Consider the following 21,906-nt stretch of genomic DNA (forward strand, 5'->3'; position numbering starts at 1 on the left):
AAAAAAAAAAAAAAAAAAAAGAAATTAAAAAGAAAATGGAGCAAATTGGTGTTTCTGGGATGGGAGAGGGTTGTCCCTCCACTGGGCAGAATTTATGGGTGTTTATGAATAAAAAATATTTGTATGGCTATCAGTTTTCTACAAGTTAACTATAATTTCTACAAAGCCATAAAATAGCTTAGTCAAAGTCAAAGGTGAATTCCTATAGAATTGGAGAATTCCTACAGAATTGGAGAATCCCCTAGATGTTCCAGCATTTCAGGGAAAGGCTATCCAGCTGTGTTTTGCTTCTCTCAAAGCCTTACATTTCTCCTTGCACTTGACAGTGCCTGGTGGTCCAGACCAGGACTTCCTGCATGCCCTGTCCTGGAAGATGGTCTTGTCCCAGTGCAGTAAACCTTCAGACCCCTCCTAACCACTCCACTGGCAGGCTTGTCTGTGCCCCACAGTGCCACCCTACAGCCGGACTGAGACTCCGAACAACCCTTCCTTCAGATAACAGTGGAGTGTGTCCACACTAGGATGGTTCTTTGACCACGGGGCTTACCTTACACTTATTTAGTGTATATACCACCTGGGGCTATGTTGGACCAGGTCTGCACCTGCAACTTGGTTCTAAAGTAGCCCCCAGAAGACCTGGATCCTGACTGCCACCTGGTTCCCAGTTGGGCTGGGTAGGGTCTGGAATGCTTTTCTGAATGCGGAATGCATCTAAGCCCCATCAAAGGTAGGCTACCTTATTTTGAGTCAGACAACATCTGTGTTGGATAGTTTTGAAGGAAAACCACAAAACATCTTGTTTTTGCATCACATGGAATATGTTAAAGGCCTCAAACAGAAAATAAATTCCTGAATGAAGAAAGGCCCGCCAGGTGCAGAGCCCTGTTCTGACAGCTCTGTGGGCATCTGAAGGTCTGTGAGACACGCCGGCTGTCATCATGGAGCTTAGCATCAAGCTGGGGAATAAGCTATGGGTGGGAAAGCTCTAAAAGGAGAGGTCAGAAAATCAGCGACATATGGGCGGTGAGGTTTGGTGGGGATGCGGAGTCCTCAGCCAGCTCCAGTGTCTGAGTGGACCTTAGGTCCAACTACAGGAGCGAAATTCCCCAAGGTGGCTGACAGTTGCCATTCCAAAGTCAGGTGTTTTATACACTGGGGCTCCTCTGTATTTTTATTGAAATGCCCCTAAAAGATCAGTGAATCCCTGTGACCCTGTATTTTTAAAAAACTTAGGTTGGCACAATATCTAACTTCAAAGGAAATTATAATTACATGCATAGCCAGAAATTCCATCTAACCCATCTTCTCCACTTTTTAAGGTAAAGTTACTAATACTTCACAAAAGGGTTTAGGGTTTTCCCTACGCCCCCATAGCAGGGAGGAGAGAGGAAGGGAGTGCTTACGAAGGCCTGGGAATGACAAGGAGAGTACCCACGCCCAGGCGGCTGACCCATTTCTCTAGGCAGGCGACGGCCACTCCCCAGGAGAGTAACTGTGACCTCTGCTGCTGATTTTAGGATAAAGGAGGAGTGGAACTTCGTGGCCGAGTGCAGAAGGAAGGGCATCCCCCAGGCTGTGTACTGCAAGAATGGCTTCATAGACACCAACGTGCGGCTGCTGGACAAGATCGAAAGGAACACTCTCACAAGGCAGAGTTCACTTCCCAAGGACAGAGGCAAACGGAGCAGTGCGTTTGTGTTTGAACTTTCTGGGGAGCACTGGACGGTGAGTTGAGGCAATTCTTGCCCAATGCAGTGCTGTGGCTGGTGACTGCTGCTCGCTTGAGCCCAAGAATGAATGAATGCTCTTGCCTTTAGAGAACCTCCCAGTGGGTATGAAACAGCCAACTACTTGCTCTGACCCAGTTCTCATGTCCCTTCCTCAGTGAAACGCAGTGCAGTCCTGGAAGCAGCAATGGGACCTGCTTGGGTGCCTCTGTGGCTGAGCCGCTGGGACTCCCATGACTTCTCCTGAACAGCACCGTCTTTCAGGATGCATTCTTCTCCTGTCCCCTGCCCTAGACACTTAACATAATGATTTGCCTTTAAAAACATTAATTTAAGTGACAGCACCTTTCATTCATCTAACACTCTAGAATTGGGCAGCGACTTACTTGCTGAAGTGCTGTAGGGCGGCAAAGGAATTTCTGCAGCTCCTTTATCTGGTTTTCCCGTCCTGAGATTCTGAGGCCAGGGCAAAGACAGTCTCCTTTCTTTCCTCATGTCCCAGCTCCTGCTCCCCCACCTGCTGCTTTGCTCAGCAGGGCGACTCTAGGGGTTGTCTGTGAGCTGACATTTTCTGGTTGAAGCAGCACCTGGGCTTGTAGGATATGTCTGTGTCTGGGGAAGCTTCCCTGGCTCAGGATCTTGGGCTGTTGCCCATTTCATTGGGACAGGGTTCTCTGGGACCTTCCCACCATCTCTTTCTACCCTGCCATTTTGTGTCTTTTTTTTTTTTTTTCTGAGATGGAGTCTTGCTCTGTTGTTCAGGTTGAAGTGCAGTGGCAAGATCTCAGTTTCCTAAGTAGCTGGGACTACAGGCACACGCTACCATGCCCGGCTAATTTTTGTATTTATTTATTTTGTATTTTTTATTTTTGAGATGGAATCTCACTCTGTCTCCCAGGCTGGAGTGCAGTGGCAAAATCTGGGCTCACTGCAGCCTCCCTGTCCCAGGTTCAAGCGATTCTCCTGCCTCAGCCTCCTGAGTAGCTGGGACTACAGGTGCATGCCACCACGCCTGGCTAAATTTTTGTATTTTTAGTAGAGACAGGGTTTCACCATGTTGGCCAGGCTGGTCTCGAACTCCTGACCTCAGGTGATCCACCTGCCTTGGCCTCCCAAAGTGCTGGGATTATGGGCAGGAGCCACCTCGCTGGGACTTTGAATTTCTTTCTAGAGGTGGGGTTTTGCCAGGTTGCCCAGGTTGGTCTCAAATGCCTGAGTTGAGCCTATTACCCTGCCATTTTGTGACTGAAAGAACTCAGTGAAGAGACTAAATATTTGGCATGACTTGAGGCTGTTTTTTATTAGCTGTAAAGAGTATTTAACATGCTCGGTACGGTAAGGGGAATGGGAAGATGGTTAGGATTCAGCAGGCTCTGGGGAGACCCCTGTTGTGAACCAGATGGATGGCGTCCTCACAACCTGCAATCTCTTTGTCCCCATTCTCCATCCCCTATGCTGTACTCTATTGTGATTGAGTCCGGGAGAGTCCAGGAAGGCTCTGGGCCCCACATATTCATTAGTGTGAATTTCGGCTACCGTTTTCCTCCCCCAGAGATTGTGGCACTGAGGGAGTTGTGGCCTTTACAGTCACACCAGGCAGCGTGCCTGGCCCCTGCAAGAGGTCAGGAGGGAAGGAGTGGGCTGTGGAGCTTCCGGGGCCTTGGGGACCAGGTAGAGAGAGATCTGCTAGGGCCCTTAGGGCTGGCTGAGGCGCCATACTCTGTGGTTGTGTGGCCAGGTTGGGCTGGGGGCTGGGGGGTGATCATTCCTGTTTTGAGCCAGAAGCTCTCAGACCCTGGACCCTGCTCTTTTAGGGGAGATCCTCAATTTTGTTTTCCAAGCCTTCAATAGAATTTTTCATTTTTACTACCACATTTTTAGTTTCCCAGAGCTGTTTGCTCTTTGTTTTTTCAAATGGATGAATTCTGTAATGTGACTTTATTTTTCCACTTTTACAGATATCTCTTAATTTTGGCTTTTACAATTTTGTTCTGTTTCTACTTTGCAGGATAATGGCTTTTCTTAGATACCTTGGGATCAATCTTTTTTTTTTTTTTTTTTTTTTTTTTGTCTTTTTGAGACAGAGTCTTGCTCAGTCACTCCAGCTGGAGTGCAGTGGCATGAACGTGGCTCACCATAGCCTCCATCCCATGGACTCAGTGATCCTTCCCCCTCAGCCTTCTCTGTAGCTGGGGCCAACAGGTGCATGCCACCACACTTGGCTAGTTTAACACATTTTTAAAAACATGGAGTCTTACTTCGTTATCCAGGCTGGTCTTGAACTCTTGGACTCAAGCGATCTTCTTGCCTTAGTGTCCCCAAGTGCTGGATAGTTTTTATTTTTTATTTTTTTATTTTTTATATTGGGGGGTGTGTTTTCTTCTTTCAGAGTGTCCTTTTTGTTTTAGGGTGTGTGTGTTTATCTTGCATGTTGGGACTTTTCTTGGTGGTCTGGAGACACAAGCTGACCAGAAGCTCTGAGTGTGTATTGAGCACGCTTAGCTTTTGGGGACGTTGCTGTAAAATCTGCATCTCACTGGTGCCTCCCCTCTCCGGTTCATGATTATTCATGAATGTTCATGACTGCACATTATTGATTTGTCCGGAGCTATGAGAGCCTACAGAGAAGGAAATTCTCAGTTCCCGGAACAGAGAGAATCTTAGCATTCGTCACTCATCTTCTGATTGCCACCTCCCTGCCTCAGCTGTGCCCGAGGTACTCCAGTTCAGGGACATGGTTGAACCCCCTCCAGTGAATAAGCCTGTTTCTTACAGGTGGGGAGCAGAGGTAATTGCTGTGTGACATGGATGGGGGTCAAGGTTCTGGTCTTTAGACTTGGAACCTGATCTCTTTCTTTGGGACCTGACTTCAGCTCTCACTTCCAGGGGTACCAGGCTCTTCTACTGCGGAGTCTCTGGTGGCTTCTGGTGAGAAGCCCAGGCTGTATCTCAATCGTTTCTGCTGCTCGTCTAAGATAGATCAGCTCTGGGAAGCCAGGTCACCGTCTTCCATCTGTCTGGTTACCCACACTTTGCGGCTGATGTCTCCTTTTCCTTTCTTTTTGCCCTTCTACAGGGTTTATGCCACCTAAAAAGTTCTTGTGCTGTTGTCTTTAATGGAGTTTTGAAGAAGAGCAAAAGTATATGCATACATTCAGTCTGTCATTTTTACCCAATTCTTTTCATTTCTATTTAACATGATATCCTAATGTTTTCCTTTTTTTAAATTTAATTTAATTTTGTTTCATTTTTGAGATGGAGTTTTGCTCTTCTTGCCCAGGCTGGAGCACAATGGTACAATCTTGGCTTACTGCAACCTCTGCCTTGCAAGTTCAAGCAATTCTCCTGCCTCAGCCTCCTGAGTAGCTGGGATAATAGGCAAGCACCACCACGCCTGGTTAATTTTATATTTTTAGTAGAGATAGGGTTTCTCCATGTTGGTCAGGCTAGTCTCAAACTCCCGACCTCAGGTGATCTGCCCACCTCAGCCTCCAAAAGTGCTGGGATCACAGGCGCACCCGGCAATATCCTAATATTTTTCTTGTTAAAATAGTCGTGAACATAATTTTAGACAGAATAATGTAATAATCTTTTCAGTGTGCCATTACTGAAAGAGTGGACTGAGATAAGTTACTTATGAGGGAGTCAGTACATTGAAGTTTCAATGAAGAGATTGTGATTGTGAGCCTGTGGTCAGCTCCCTGTTGACCCAGCTCATTTTGTCTCAGTTCCAGGAGGCAACCCTCTGGTGTGGTGTGGGTTCCATTGAGATCAAGAGGTGTTGGGACAGTTTGCCAGGGCCAGATGGGGGCAGGGAGGGAGACAGGTGGTAACTAGCAGTTGGCTGCAGAAGCAGTGGCACAGGGCCCTATGCTTGGTTTAATGCTCTGTGCTCACCTTCTTGAACTTCTTAATTTTTAACAAGGTGCCCACATTTTTTGTTGTTTGAGATGGAGTCTCGCTCTGTCACCCAGGCTGGAGGGCAGTGATGCAATCTCGGCTCACTGCAGCTTCCACCTCCCAGGCTCAAGCAATTCTCTGCCTCAGCCTCCTGAGTGGCTGGGATTACAGGCACCTGCCACCACACCTGGCTTAGTTTTGTATTTTTAGTAGAGACTGGGTTTCACCATCTTGGCCAGGCTGGTCTTGAACTCTTGACCTTGAGATCCACCCGCCTCAGCCTTCCAAAGTGCTGGGATTACAGGTGTGAGCCACCACGCCCGACCAGTGCCCGTATTTTCATTATGCACTAGGCTCTGCAAACTCGGTATGGGGTCCTTATTGTAAGTGATTCACTTAAATGTCTTTGGGGTTTCAGTTTTCTTCTTCCAAAGGGACCCACTTTGCCTGTCTTATGGTACCATTGCATGAAATAGTACTAGAGTGAAAGCACTTTTGCAAGTTAACAGCTTAACCCACACACAGGACAGCAATGGTTGTAAAGCACATTACAAGTACCAAGTACAAAAAAGAAGGATCACTGTGGACTCCATTGCTCCCTCCCCGTCCCCTTTAGCTCCCATGGAGTTTTCCACACCTCGTCCCACCTCCAGCCTGTGCTCCAGCCACTTTGCTGATGGTGTGCCGTGGTCAGCTTCTGAGGTCAGGGGACCTGTGTGTCTCCTCTTTGTCCCACCCCATCTCAGTGCTGAGCTCCCCTCACCTGCAGTGGGGGCTTGGTAACTCTTGGTGAATTAGATTTCTTCAGCTGGACAAATCGTCTCACTAAAGTCTTTAAATGCTTCTTGGTCGACCCCTTTATAGTTTTATCCCAGAGCACTTGAACTCGGGGAGGCCTCGGACACTGAGTTCATCAATGTCATTTCAGCAGTGGAGGCCCAGGGAGGTGGTGTGACTGGAAAATGGCGGGGCCAGGTCTCCCAGCTGACTCTTTCTCATGCTCTTTCCCTATCGTAGACTCTTAAGAATATGTGGAAATTTGGTGCAGCAAATATTAGAGATTTATTAAGTATTTCTAAAAGCAACTACAGAGAAAGGCAAACGAAGCACAGATTTTGAAATCTAGTGTATAGACATACTTTAGGGGATGTTAAATTTGTATGTTGCAAATAAATAGCACATATTGTGGCTCTGAGTGTGAGTCTGGTTGTTTGTCTTCACTAGGATTTGATTTTAATAACATTGTGAATTCACAGCAGTTTTGAAATAGGCTTAATGTACTGCTGTGAAGTTTACGACAACTCTGGTGTCTTTGGTTTCTTTTGGAAATGGCTGGAGTGCTGGCAGTTATGCTTCACGCTCTCATGTCTGCTTTCTTACTTAGCATTTTAAAATAAATGCTTGGCTTTACATGGCTTTGTGCACACAGAGGGGCTGGTTCTGATTTATGTCATTCTTTCTATTTTAGGAGCTCCCAGATTCATTGAAGGAGCAGACACACCTGAGAGAATGGCACATAAGCAATACCCTGATTCAAATCATTCCTACATATATTGAGCTGTTTCAAGCCATGAGAATTCTGGATCTGCCAAGAAACCAAATCTCACATCTTCCAGCAGAAATCGGTATGTCAGCTTAGCAGAGGCCTTCGGGCCTCTTGTGTGTTAAGCAGGCGGCGTCGGGCAGGTGACAGACAGTGTATAGATACCGCGTTTCCTCTCCAGCTGCCCCAGGAAGTGGCTGGGCAGGGCTGTTTCGAGGCTCCCCAGAGCTGCTTGTTTGCAGCATCCCTTTGGGCCGTGAGGTCAGCATCTCACCTGTATAACTCAGCACATGGGACACTTGCCAATTGCTCAGAAACCAGAAGTCTCATGAGTGAGCAATACTTTGTTTAGGAACTCTGTGTTTATCTTCGTTTAGTTTTAAATCTATAAACACGCAATATGCTTATTATAAATGGAATGGATTGTTCCTATATTAGTCCATTGATAAATCTAATTTAGCTTACGATGTCTTTTTTTTTTTTTTTTTTTTTGAGGCGGAGTTTTGCTCTTGTTGCCTAGGCTGGAGTGCAATGGCACAGTCTCGGATAACTGCAACCTCCGCCTCCTGGGTTCAAGTGATTCTCTTGCCTCAGTCTCCCAAGTAGCTGGGATTATAGTCCTGTGCCACCACGCCTAGCTGATTTTGCATTTTTTTTTTTTAGTAGAGATGGGGTTTCACCATGTTGGTCAGGCTGGTGTCGAACTCCTGACTTCAGGTGATCTACCAGCCTTGGCCTCCCAAAGTGCTCGTATTACAGGTGTGAGCCACCATGCCCACCCTGCTGTTTTAATAGATCAAAATTTTTATAATTCTCTCTCATTAGTCAGTTGTATTATTTAAAATGAAAATGACAGGGATCATTATTGCTTCTCTTTTTCCTGGGGTGTGAGGAGTGAAGGTCTGGGGCTGCACAGAGCTCCATTCTTACACACGTGTCCTGGGACCCGTGGTTTCGCATAGTTATGTGAAAATTTACCAGAAGCCAAGACCCTGTGGGACAGAGGTGGCTTGTGGGGACTCTGGTGTTCATATACGTCTTGCTGGCTGTGTCAAGACTACAAGGCTCTGACCACCTTCTTACCCAAGCCAATCTTGCAGTTTTTTATGCACATACTAACCTTGAGGAATGAGGCGACACCTGCCCCCAAGCAAACAGCAACCTTGCTAACCACTTGCTAACAAAAGCAGTGGGTTCCCCAAGCTCGGTGTTCTCCACTGTGATGTATATGTGCATAGCATCTGTCCGGGACATCAGTATCACGCTTAGTAAGCTTGGCTGTAAGGAGAACTGACATCAATACCCTGTCTTGGACCAGGAGCCTCGTGTCTTCTGCCAGTATCCATGAAACAGGAACTGGCAAAACTTACTAGCTTCTAATCAGGGTAAAATCAAATTCTAGACCCAATAAGGACAAGAACTTCTGTTTCCTTGCCCAGTTTCTGGAAAGGTAAAAAGGACCTTAGAATTTTTATGACTGAAAAGTACCATTGTAATATTGGGGTTCAGGGTGCCTCCAGCTCCCCTGAGAGGATGTTTCTCCAGATTCTTGGTCTCCTGTCCTCTCAAGAATGAGAGGGGACCATGGAGCAGTGCACAGTAAATGCTGGACTCAAAAGTGTTTGTAGAAAGTGATTTATTTAGAGAGAGAAAAAGGAGAGGAGAGAGAAACAGCTAACTCTCACACTGAGTGAGAGAAAGAAAAGCCGCCCTCACACTGAGTGAGAAGGGTTCCCAGCGGGGGAAACCAGAGAAGGAAAGCTCCTCTCACACTGAGTGAGAGAATCCAGAAAGATGGGATCCAGGAGAGGAAGGCAGCTTCCACACTGAGTGGAAGGGAATTGAGAGACAGAAATGGAGTTTAGGAGAGGAAGGCAGCTTCCACACTGAGTGGAAGGGAAGAGAGAGAGATGGAGTTTAGGAAGGGAAGACAGGCTTCCATGAGAGTGTTCCTGGAAGGGGACCCAAACATGGAGTCTGAAGGGGTGTGGAAGAAGGGGACTTTTAACCTGGGAGGAACCCCCACCTTCTCTAAGACCCGGGCCATTGAAAGGAGTTCCTTAGAACTTCCACTGGAGTGATTGACTCTTAGTTTCTTCCTGCGCCCACGAAATTGAAACATAAACCTTTAAATCTCCCGGATGGAGATCGATGGGAGGGTGGCATGGCGCTAGGAAGTTCTTGTCCTTAAAACCTACGCCTCCTTGTGGACCTGGAAAGAGAACACCTTCCCTCACCATTTTTGACAAGTTAGGGGTCATTTACCTCCTGCCCCTTTATTTTGCAAATTTGAGAGACCAGGTCCCACTGATGTTAGCTGACTGAATCATTATCATTTAGATATTACACTAAGGAACTTCTGCAGAGCCTGGGCCAGAAGCCAGATTTCACTATTTGCAGGTCATTTTTGGGCAAGCTCATAGTATATTTAAATAACTGGATAGCGTTTCTGAGGACTGAGTTACTTCTAAAAAGCCTTTTTAGGCTGGGCACAGTGGCACATGCCTGGAATCCCAGCACTTTAGGAGGCTGAGGCCGGCAGATTTCTTGAGTCTAGGAGTTTGAGACCAGCCTGGGCAACATGGCGAAAACCCATCTTTACAAGAAGTAAAAAATTAGCCAGGCATGATGGCACGTGCCTGTGGGAGGATCTCTTGAGCCCAGGAGGTTGAGTCTGCAGTGAGCAGTGATCCAGCCTGGGTGATAGAACGAGACCCTTTCTCAAAACAAACAAACAAAAAACCTTTTCAAGTAGAAAGATTCTGTCCTTATGCATCTGAGAAGCCACTAGACTCAGGGATCCTTGCTATCCTGTCACATGGGCTTGGGAATCCAGTGGTTGGCAGCAAGACAGATGTGGTATTAAGCATGGAGCCGTCAAAAGTGGGGGTGTCAGAGCATCACCATGGGAAGAGTCATGCTCACAGTTGCCTGAAATTTCATCAGAGGTGCTCCACTTAATATATATCTTTGTTCATCTCTTGAAATGACTTCCTTGAAATTATTGCCAGCCAGATTAACGTCTGTTCTTTTTAACTTCCCACACTACACCAATGTGATATCCAGTCTTTCCTTGTGAGCCAGTTGGATTTGAGCAGTGGTTTTCACCCTGGCTACACCTTAGAATCCCCCAAAGAGCCTTAAAAATCTAAATGCCCAAGGCCCACGGCAGACCAGCATTAAAAAGTCCATGCGTGATTCCCACGTGCAGCCATGGTTGAGACTACCGGTGGGGAGTGAGGATGCTATCCTTGCATACTCGGGGGAGGAGGAGAGCTTGGTTGGTGAGGGGTATCCACGGGAGACCAATGTGGGATTGAGGCACTATACTTAATCTCTCTGTTCTTCAGTTTCTTCATCTGTAAAGTAGGGGTAATGGTCGTTGTCATTTAGTTGTGAGGATTAGAGAAGGCAATAAACACCAACATATTGGTTACATAGTTGTTATTCCAAGTGATTAGTGAAGTGATTATTCCAAGGCACTTGAGTCCTGTTGGAGACATGATGTCATCCCCACAGACCTCATTAATGTGCAGGGAAAAATATTCAAACAGTCTAGAAAGGTGTAAAATGTAAAACCAAGCCTGGAACAGAAAACCAAATACCGCATGTTCTCACTCATAAGTGGGAGTTGAACAATGAGAACACATGGACACGGGGAAGGGAACATCACATACCGGGGCCTGTCGGGGGGTAGGGAGCAAGGGGAGGAAGAGCGTTAGGACAAATACCTGATGCATGCGGAGCTTAAAACCTGGATGATGGGTTGATAGGTGCAGCAAACCACCGTGGCACGTGAATACCCATGTAACAAACCTGCAGGTTCTGCACATGTATTCCAGAACTTAAAGTAAAATTTAAAAAATTTCAGAAAAGAAAGGAGGAAAGGAATAAATGAAGGGAAAGAAAGAGAAAAAACGAAAGGGAGGGAAGGAGGGAGGGAGGGAGGAAGGAAGGAAGGAAGGAAGGAAGGAAGGAAGGAAGGAAGGAAGGAAGGAAGGAAGGGGCGAGCTGTACTTTGAGTACCCATACAAACGTTCTGCTTTCCATTTTCAGTGTAGTATTCAATACATTACAGGAGATATTTAACACTTTGTTATACAACAGGCTTTATGGTAGATAATTTTGCCCAACTGTAGGTTAATGTAAGTGTTCCAAGCACGTTTAAGGTAGTCTAGGTAAAGCTATGATGTTTGATAGGTTAGGTGTATTAAGTGCATTCTCGACTTATGATATTTGATGGTAACATTTTCTGATGACAGGTTGTTTGAGGAACCTGAAGGAACTCAATGTCAGTTTTAACCATCTGAAGAGCATTCCTCCAGAATTGGGAGACTGTGAAAATCTAGACAGACTGGATTGTTCTGGAAATCTAGAGTTAATGGAGCTGCCCTTTGAAGTAAGAAATAAACATTTCTGCACTATGATTTACTTTTATTTGGTTTATTACATGGGATGGTCTATAACATAGCAAGAAGTTTTAACATATGAAATCCATCTTTATTATACCACCTTTTCCTGACATTTCAATCACACTATACTGGTCTTTAAAACGTTTTTTTTCTTTGAGATGGAGTCTTGCTCTGTCACCCAGGCTAGAGTGCAGTGGTGCGATCTTGGCTCACTGCAGCCTTTGCCTCTTGGGTTCAAGTAATTCTTCTGCCTCAGCCTCCTGAGTAGCTGGGACTACAGGTGCACATCACCACCATGCCTGGCTAATTTTTGTATTTTTATAGAGACGGGGTTTCACTATGTTGGCCAGGCTGGTCTCGAACTCCTGACCTCAGGTGATCCAGCTGCCTTGGCCTCCCAGAGTGCTGGGGTTATAGTCGTGAGCCACCGCACCTGCCCTTCTTTAAAAACATTTTATACGAGGCCAGAACCTGAATTTAAGTTCAGAAATGCCATCAAAGGAAAACCAGGGAAAACGTCACACAATAAATTTCTATTTAATGCTTGTTGATGCTTGCAATATATGATACCTGTTGTCTGTAACACAGAGCCTGATTTATTTATCCACAATGGTAAAATTGAAAATAAAAGGAGTAAAATTTTTTGTATATTCATAGCAGAACTTGTAGATCCAATGCCATTGTGGTTTTTCTTATTCTAATTTTCATGACAGTCTTAAATTGTTTCCTTAAATATCTTCAGTAAGTTATTTTACATTCTAAAAATACATTTTCTACATTTACTGTGAAAAGAAAAGAAAGAGAGAGTAATGGTAATTCAGTCTGTATTTTTCTGCTGATCTGATCACCCTGGCAACACGGTCAGAAACTTTAGACTGAAGTATGGGCTCCCAAACTCTCTCTTGACTGATTGCTGACCGTCACATTACTGCCTTCACATTCATTTTCTAAATTCAAAACAAGCAAAATTAGAATGTCGTATACAATAGAATGAATCTGGCCTGTGTCTCACTGAAGCAAATCTGGTAATATGGAATTGGGTTTTATATGAAGCTAAATTGTGTCTGTACTTTTTTTCCCTTTACATTTCAATAATACGTCCTACTGGTCCACCTGGCTCCATAGTTCATAACAATTTTGAAAGTGTTTTCTGAGAGTCAGCTCAGATTTTATTCATGGGTTCTCAAAATAAGTCAATCAAAGGTAGCTCCAAGCTGGGCATGGTGGCTTGTACCTGTAATCCCAACAATTTGGGAGGCCGAGGTGGGTGGGTCACTTGGGGTCAGGAGTTTGAGACCAGCCTGACCAACTTGGTGAAACCCTGTCTCTACTAAAAATACAAAAACTAGCTGGCAGCAGGCACCTGCAATCCCAGCTACCTGGGAAGCTGAGGCAGAAGAATCGCTTGAACCAGGGAGGTGGAGGCTTCAGCGAGGTGTGATTGCACCACTGCACTCCAGACTGGGCCATAGAGCAAGACTTTGTCACAAAAAAAAAAAAAAAAAAAAAAAGACAACTCTTCTATGTTTCATAGTATCACTAAACTTACAAAACCAAATCTAACCACAGGATACTTTTCCTGCTTTATTCAATATTTATAGATTTTCATTTGAAATAAAAATAGGTTTCTATATGTATTTCAGTTATATGTTAAAAATAAATTTTTATGGATGTAAAACACAAGCAGTAGAGCTTTCTGGCCATTTGTCAAAATTTGTCAATGCCGTCTCCAGTAAGTCATTTTACTACTCACGACGGGCACTTCCTGTCTTCTGTGATGTTGTACATGCGGCTCCCTCACCTCCGTTTCCTTCCTTCCACCTGTCAGGGCACCTCAGGACCCAATGTGAATGCTCCATTCTCTGTGAAATCTTTTCTGACTCCTGGCCCTTACCCAACTGTGACGTTGGGCAGATTAGCCATATATTTCTTTGTTACCAAACATGGCAAGTTGAAAACTTCTTCACGTTAGTTCTTGCTACATAAAATTGCACTGATTATTTTATTTATTTATTTTGAGACAGGGTCTCGCTTTGTCACCCAGGCTGGAGTAGAGTGGCTCAATCATGGCTCACTGCACTCTCAAACTCTCAAATTCAAGCAATACTCCCAATTCAGCTTCCTAAATAGCTGGAATTACAGGTGTACACCACCATACCCAGCGAACTTTTGTATTTTTTGTAGAGATGGGGTTTTGCCATGGTGTCCAGGCTGGTCTTGAACTTCTGGGCTCAAGCAGTCTGTCTACCTCCTCTTCCCAAAGTGCTAGAATTATAGGCATGAGCCACCACGCCTAGCCTGCACTGATAATTCGTAGCAATATAAACTCCTGGAGGGCAGCTGCAGTGGACCACTTCTCTTAGCTTCCCTACAGGTACACAGTGAATGACACATATAGGGTGATCCAAAATATGTACTGTATTGATCTGTTTTGCATGTATTCATAGAAATGCCTTTGGGGAAGAAACATGTTATCTAACAATTGTTAGTTGAACTTAATTCCCACTCTTATAAAAGTAATTAGAACATTTTGTTATTCTTTTCTAGTTAAGTAATTTGAAGCAAGTTACATTTGTAGATATCTCAGCAAACAAGTTTTCCAGCGTCCCGATCTGTGTCCTGCGGATGTCTAATTTGCAGTGGTTGGATATCAGCAACAATAGCCTGACTGACCTGCCGCAAGATATAGACAGGTAGCTACTTGCATTCTAAGGTGAGGTGTATGTATTAGTTACGAACGCTTCAAACACTGTTTATAGTACATGAATGTTCTTTGGAATTAACTAATTTTCCAGAATTCATTGTTTCCAGGAAATCAGTTTCCAAGGAAAGTATAGAATAAGACAGTTTCCACATCATACGTGTATGTGTTTACGTGCATTTGAGCACATCTTCATTGCTTTGATGACCTTTAATTTGCTTTAGTATTCTATAGAATGGCATCATTAACTTTCCTTCACTCTACAGAAGTAGAAAAGTTAATTTATTAAGTATAGAATGGAAACGTATCACTTTATGTTACGTTTAGAATATCAATGAGGACAATTTTTATTAGTTGCATTTATTGATTCATTATACATAAACTTTCAAACAAATTGATATGCTTAGCCAGGTTTTCAAATTATATTCTTTACAATTAAAAATATGCATATTTTAAATTTTCTATTTTTTGTTGAGACAGTGTCTTGCTTTGTTTCCCAAGCTGATCTCAAACTCCTGGCCACAAGCGATCCTCCTGCCTTGGCCTCCCAAAGTTCTGGGATTACAGGCATGAGCCACCGTGCCTGCCTCAAATCATATTCTTGTAGCTATTTCATGTTTTTAAAAATAAGAATTACGCTGAATCATGGAGGATTCAGTCATTCATTTATAAGTTATTAGGCTCCTGTATGGCAAGCCCAGAGAATGGGACAGGTTTAAAGCGGTAAATGAAACGCAATCTCTGGCATCCTGGAATCTGCAATCCTTTTTTTAAGACAGAGTCTCGCTGGCCCAGGCTGGAGTGCAGTGGCACTGTCACGGCTCACTGCTGCCTCGACCGCCTGGGCTCAAGCACTGCTCCCACCTCAGCCTCCCAAGTAGCTGGGACCACAGATGTGTGCCATTCACACCTGGCTAATTTTTAAAAAAATTACTTGTAGAGACAAGTTCTTGCTATATTACCCAGGCTGGCCTTGAAGTCCTGGGCTCAAGTGATCCGCCTGTCTTGGCTTCCCAAAGTGTTGGGATTACAGGCATGAGCCACTGTGCCTGGCCTACAATCTTTTTTTATAAAGAAACACAAGCAAGCTATTATGACAGAGATGACAGCAATGGCTTAGGCCTGAATGCCATCTTTATGACTTTTCTCTATTCCTGGTACATGCGATGTGTATTGATGCTTTCTAGGGTTTTGAGACTAAGAGGGAATCTTTCAGTTTGAAACATGAGAACTTTATGAAATGAAATGTCTGTGAGATTAGCCAAAGTTTTACAAATAAATGAAAGAAAAATTCCCAGGGTGAGGCCACTGAGTTAGAATAAAATGGAAAACAGAATAAGACATATCTGGAACATATTTTGCTCATTTACTCTGCAGTTGTCTTCCTGTTTTAAAGTTTGAAAATGTGATGAGAGAAGGGTAACTGTGCTTTAAAGACGTACAGGAGGAGGCTGGGCACAGTGTAGCTCTTGCCTGTAATCCCACTTTGGAAGGCCAAGGCAGGAGGATTGCTTGAAGCCAGGAGTTCAAGACAAGCCTAGGCAACATAGTGAGATCCCGTCTCTATCATTAAAAAAATAAAGGAAGTACATTGCTAAAATCTGTTTATTCTCACTTCAGTTCTAGTATGACTGCCTTCCCATGCCCTGCTAACCCTTGTAAATGCCGTAGACTCTTAGAAGGGACATACTGATGTTTGAGGCCCCGTCACGGCCTAGCGTGTATTGTGCAGTATACTTATCCCACTGCTATAGCTGTGTCTTCAACTGGTGATTAAGTCAGCAAAAACTCACAAAAAAATCATGTCGCCTGGCATGACATTAGTTATTTAAAACTCAGGCCAAGCACAGTGGCTCACACCTGTAATCTCAACACTTCGGGAAGCCAAGGCAGGCAGATTGCCTGAGCGCAAGGGTTCAAGACCGGCCTCGGCACTATGGCAAGACCCTGTCTAATTTTTTGACGAATTAGCCAAGCATGGTGGCGTGTGCCTGTAGTCCTAGCTACTCATGAGGTACAGGTGGGAGGATCGTTCGAGCCCAGGAGGTTGAGGCTGCAGTGAGCTGAGATTTTGCTATTGAACTCCAACCTGGACAACATAGTGAGACCCTGTCAAAACTTAGAATAAGTCGGTTCTCATAAAGGTCACATGTATAAATAAAGTAGGGACTTTCTGTTAGAATTTATTTGTGATTCACGCTGGTTTTCTTAGCTGTGATGCTAAGTGCATGTGTTCTGATGCTTTTTGCCTCTTCTTAGGCTAGAAGAGCTGCAGAGCTTTCTCTTGTATAAAAACAAGTTGACCTACCTTCCCTACTCCATGCTGAACCTGAAGAAGCTCACCCTGTTAGTCGTCAGTGGGGACCATTTGGTGGAGCTCCCAACTGCTCTTTGTGACTCGTCTACACCTTTAAAGTGAGTAGCCCGGAAACCCCGGTAGATGCACTCGGACACAGGTAAGAATGAGGTGCCCTGGAGCCTCTAGTACTCTGAAAACCTGATCCCAGCTCATAGAAGTTCTGGTGACTTTTTACAGGATTTTGGAGTTCGTGGCATACGGCACGAACAACATCGTGAGACCCTGGAGTTTCTAGGGTTTTGAGACGAAGAGGGAATCTTTTAGTTTGAAACATGGGAACTTTATGAAATGAAATGTTTGTGAGATTAGCCAAAGTTTTGCAAATAAATGAAAGAAAATTTCCCAGGGGGAGGCCACTGAGTTAGAATAAAATGGAAAACAGAATAAGAGGAGGAGGCATAGGGCTCAGAGGATTTCTGGATAAATGCTGCTTGCTGGTTGATGGTGTTGAGGGACATATGTCCAGGGCCCATGGTCTCTCACTCAGTGCTCAAATGGCTACTGGCCTGGAGGGGGTCAGCAGATGTTGAAAGGACCCTCCCTGGCTGCTTCACCCTTCTTTAGGTTTCCTTAAGTGAACCTGTAAACCACCCACAACTAAGGAAAAACATCCATACAAATGTACTCCAAACAGCCTCCAATCCGGGGTGAGATGGAAGTGGAACTGAAAAGCTCTAGCCCCACCCTCCCCTGAACTGACTCCAACGTACCCGATGGCTCCCTGGCAGCACATCCTCCCAGAATCTGGAGACTTTTGTTTGTTTGTTTGTTTTTTTGTCCATCCCCAGCAGTTTGGGCCCTTCCCACATTCTTTACACTAGGCTGCTCCAGTAAGAGCCACCTTCTCTCTATCCAGAGACTCATTGGACTTGAACACCAGGTGATTGTTAACACAACCATTAGCAAGACTATTTCCCCAGGACCCCTAGTTCTTCAGTGGTAAGTGCTTACTATCCACAGAGTTCAATCTGATCATCCTGTCCTTGCAATAAATGCATGGCAAACAAAAAGAGAGGTTTGACTGCTGGAAAGAAAGAGACCCACTTCGTATCTGTATAAGCACAAGATTAGCAGGGTGTAAGACATCACGTGCCTGCCCTGCTCCACTCCTTCCACTAGAATAGGTCTTCCACTGTGATTGGCTGTGTGTGGAATACTGTTTGAATAAGAAGAGGAGCACTGGTGAGAGTGCTAGCAGGAAGGACTTCTCCCTAGAGCCCCTTCCACATCCAGCCCCGGGAAGCAGGCTTGGCAGCTTCAAGTCCAGTAGCGGTCAGTCAGGGTAAACCTGTCACCAAACTAATTTCAAATGATATAATTGTAGGACTCAGAAATCTAAGAGAATCAGATGGAAGCTCTTTGAATTACTGAAAGTTCAATAAAAAGATTTGATACAAGTTTGCATAAAAATTTCATAGCTTACTGAGTTCTTAGAAATAACCTGTAGAAAAATAATGGAAGAATGATGACATTAATAATAATGACTGAAAATATAAAATATCTAGGAAACCTCTAGTGAAAATAGTTCTCTTACATGAAGAGTATTAAACTGTCTTCCCAAAGAATAGTAAAGAAGTCTTAAATATTTGAAAAAGGCATAATGTATCTTTTCTAGGTGAAAAGGTTGTGAAGATGTGATTTCTTCCAAAAATTATACTAAAGTGTAATATAATTCCAATCATAACTCCAGTGGAATTTCTTTTTTGGAGTTTGAAAAATGGATTTGACAGTATATGTGAAAGGACAAAAGCTAAGGACAGTAGTAATAATTTTAGAAAATAAGAGTAATGTGACAGAACTTGCCTTGTCAAGAATGATAGCGTGGCTGGGCACAGTGGCTCATGCCTGTAACCTAAACCTTTGTGGGGCCAAGGCAGGAGGATTGCTTTAGCCCAGGAGTTTGAGACCAGTATGAGCAACATAGTGAGATCCTGTCTCTACACAAATTTAAGAAATTAGCCAGGAATGGTGGTATGTCCCTGTAGTCCTAGATACTTGGGAGGCTGAGGCAGGAGGATTGCTTGAGCCTAGGAGTTTGAGGTTGCAGTGAGCAGTGATCGTACCACTGCACTCCAAGCTGGGCAACAAATCGAGACCCTGTCTCAAAAAAAAAAAAAAAAAAAGCCTGGCATGGTGACATGTGCCACCTGATAGGCTGAGGAGCAAGGGTCGCTTGAGCTTGAGCAGTTGAGGCTGCAGTGAGCTATGATTGTGCACCACTGGACTGCAGCCTGGATGACAGAGCAAGACTCTATCTAAAAACCAGAACTTGGGATAACAGAGGTTATCTTATATGAGGAATTTTGCAATTGAAAATGCACAGACGTTAATGTGATATTTTTTGTGCTTTCTTGAATAGATTTATAAGCCTTATGGACAATCCTATTGATAATGCGCAATGTCAAGATGGCGATGAAATAATGGAGAGTGAACGAGATCGCCAACATTTTGATAAAGAATTCATGAAAGCCTATATTGAAGACCTTAAAGAAAGAGGTGGGTTACTCATATTTGAAATTATTTAAAATGAGTATATAGACTTCCACTTATGTAACACATTTGTTAATAAAAGTCAAATTGACAAAAAGTTTATTGGTTGAGTGGCACGTTACTTTGTATTTTTTAATTTTTGTTTTATTTATTTACTTATTTTTTTTTGAGGTAGAGTCTCACTCTGTTGCCCAGGCTGGAGTGCAGCGGGGCAACCTTGGCTCACTGCAACCTCCACTTCCCGGGTTCAAGTGATTCTCCTGTCTCAGCCTCCTATGTAGCTGGGATTACAGGTGCATGCCACCATGGTGTGGCTAATTTTTGTATTCTCAGTAGAGACAGAGTTTCACCCTGTTGGCCACGTTGGTCTCGAACTCCTGACCTTGTGATCCACCTGCCTCGGCCTCCCAAAGTGCTGGGATCGTAGGCGTGAGCCACCACGCCCAGCCATGTTACTGTGTAAATTATTTTTCTGTTTATCCTCCAAAACACTCCAAATGATACATTTCCTTAAAATATCAAATTGTCCTAGTCCATTTGAATGCTCAATGAATCATCCACTGTTTGACAGAGAGTCTGGGAAATGTGCACTTAAAACATGAGGGTTGCATAACTAACCATATGTGAATTATTAACTAACCAATATTGACAAAATAGTATCCTAAGTTACTAGAAAAATAAGATTACATTGCAAATCCATTTAAATTCATATTTTGAAAAAGTTATCTCACATAAATCAAGAACACTTACGTAAAAATCGCAAAAGAGCAGACACAGGATGGCTGATTCGTGCAAAGATGCATTTAGTTTTGGTTTCCATAGGGTGGTGAGAATACAGAGGGGCGAGGGGGTCAAGTACCTCTGGAAAGGGTGGGAAGTCTTTTTCCCAGTGCCAGATTCTGGCAGCTGTTTCCAAAAGAGTGAAGAGATCCTAATGATGTTCTGGAAGCCTTAGGCTCTTCCTTCCATCACAAGGTGGCATCCCCAGGAAAAAGGCATACGTCAGTCTTTGGTCTTCTAATCATTGCCTCCTTTCTGGGTGTGGATGCTTGAGAGTTATCCCTTAATTTTTCAGTTCTTTGATGAACTAGGTGCAGACCTGGCTGCAAGAGAGATGTTGTCCCACGTGTGAACTTAGCGAGGAATCAGGACCGGTCCTGGGCCTCTGAAGATGAGCATCTGTGGACAGGCCCCCTCGGTCACCCCCAGAAAATGCATGCGTAAGCATGCCCCTCCCTCACCAGTAGAGGTCTGAAGATGATTAGTCAGATTCAGATAGTCAGAAATGATGAAAAGTTCATTTATTGGGCAAATTAAAATGTTCTTCAGCGAAACTAAAATTTCTATATGGTTACTTTCAATCTGTTTGGATATCCCTAATTTTGAATGCTGAACTAACATGAAATAAATTAGAAATTTATTATAAATGTGAAACTGAAATAACAGAACCATTTATGGGTCAAAATGTATCTTTGGGTTGTATGATTTTCCTCTTTGAGAACCTTTAGTGTTCTATTTTACTCAATTTATTCACAATTGTATTGTCGTGCTACTATGTAAAACTACAAGAAAGAAAGAAAATTGGTGTTAAGTTTTAGATCTATGTGGCCAGCAATAATAATTAGCTTTTAAAATCAAAATAGGCCAGGCATGGTGACTCACACCTGTAATCCCAGCACTTTGGGAAGCCGAGGCGGGCGGATCACCTGAGGCCGGGAGTGTGAGACCAACCTGACCAACATGGAGAAACACTATCTCGACTAAAAATACAAAAATTAGCTGGGCATAGTGGCAGGCACCTGTAATCCCAGCTACTTGGGAGGCCGAGGCAGGAGAATCGCTTGAACCCGGGAGGTGGAGGTTGCGGTGAGCCGAGATTGCGCCACTGCACTCCAGCCTGGGCAACAACAGCAAAAAAGCTTGACTACGCATTTGTGATGGGTGACCTAATGGTGAAAAATGCATTATGTATCACCTATACAGTATCTCCAGACTTAAAACATGAAGTGGCAATAATGTGTGTATTGGCATAGGCTGTAGCATGTGGGTAGATTTTATAATAAAGTGGTGAAGGATTGAGCATATTTTTTTCTTTTTGTTACAGAATCTGTTCCCAGCTATACCACCAAAGTGTCTTTTAGCCTTCAACTTTGATATCCATCAGAAGACTGCAAATCTCACTCTTCTCTGGAGCTGTAAATCTTTGTTACGGTCATGTCACCGTGGTTTGTGCTTGAGGACACAGTCTAGAAACCACTATCATAGTGCTAAGAAAAATGGTTTTCAAATGTCAAGTACATGAATACCTCCCTCTATGGACTGGAGAATTGAAAAATTGGTTTGTATATCGATATTTCCAGGTTCATTTGCATACACTTATTTCCAAGTAATGCACATTTAGTATGTTTTAAAATGTCTTATTTTTAAGAATTATAACTGAAAGACCAAATATTGAAGTTGAGTGCATTGTTTTCAGGAATCAAAAGATAAAGGGGCCGGGAGTGGAGCCTCACACCTGTAATTCTAGCACTTTAGGAGGCCGAGGTGGGCGGATTACCTGAGACCAGGAGTTCCAGACCAGCTGGGCCAACATGGCGAAATCCTGTCTCTACTAAAAATACAAAAATTAGCCAGGCATGGTAGCGTGCTCCTGTATTCTCAGCTACTCAGGAGGCTGAGGCAGGAGAATCTCTTGAACCCAGGAGGCAGAGGTTGCAGTGAGCCAAGATTGTGCCACTGCACTCCAGCCTGGGCAACGGAGCCAGAACTCTATC

The 21,906-nt window shown here is 44.0% G+C and overlaps 1 protein-coding gene across 2 annotated transcripts in view; it reads left to right on the forward strand.

The window, feature by feature from the left end:
• Window positions 1-21,906, forward strand: part of LRRC2 (leucine rich repeat containing 2) — a 46,066-nt gene extending 24,160 nt beyond the window's left edge. Inside the window, exons 3-9 of one of the 2 annotated variants that reach the window (XM_032298003.1) lie at window positions 1,518-1,725; window positions 7,096-7,252; window positions 11,433-11,569; window positions 14,130-14,275; window positions 16,543-16,698; window positions 19,002-19,138; window positions 21,237-21,906. In XM_032298003.1, coding sequence (XP_032153894.1) covers window positions 1,518-1,725; window positions 7,096-7,252; window positions 11,433-11,569; window positions 14,130-14,275; window positions 16,543-16,698; window positions 19,002-19,138; window positions 21,237-21,286 — 991 coding nt within the window. In that variant the 3' untranslated portion in view covers window positions 21,287-21,906. Of the gene's footprint in view, window positions 1-1,517; window positions 1,726-7,095; window positions 7,253-11,432; window positions 11,570-14,129; window positions 14,276-16,542; window positions 16,699-19,001; window positions 19,139-20,207; window positions 20,751-21,236 lie in introns of those variants that run through there. The other variant, XM_032298005.1, reaches the window with a different exon arrangement.

This window comes from Sapajus apella, unplaced genomic scaffold (assembly GCF_009761245.1).
Source record: "Sapajus apella isolate SASKATOON/1434 unplaced genomic scaffold, GSC_monkey_1.0 scaffold38, whole genome shotgun sequence".
NCBI classification, from domain to species: Eukaryota; Metazoa; Chordata; class Mammalia; order Primates; family Cebidae; genus Sapajus; species Sapajus apella.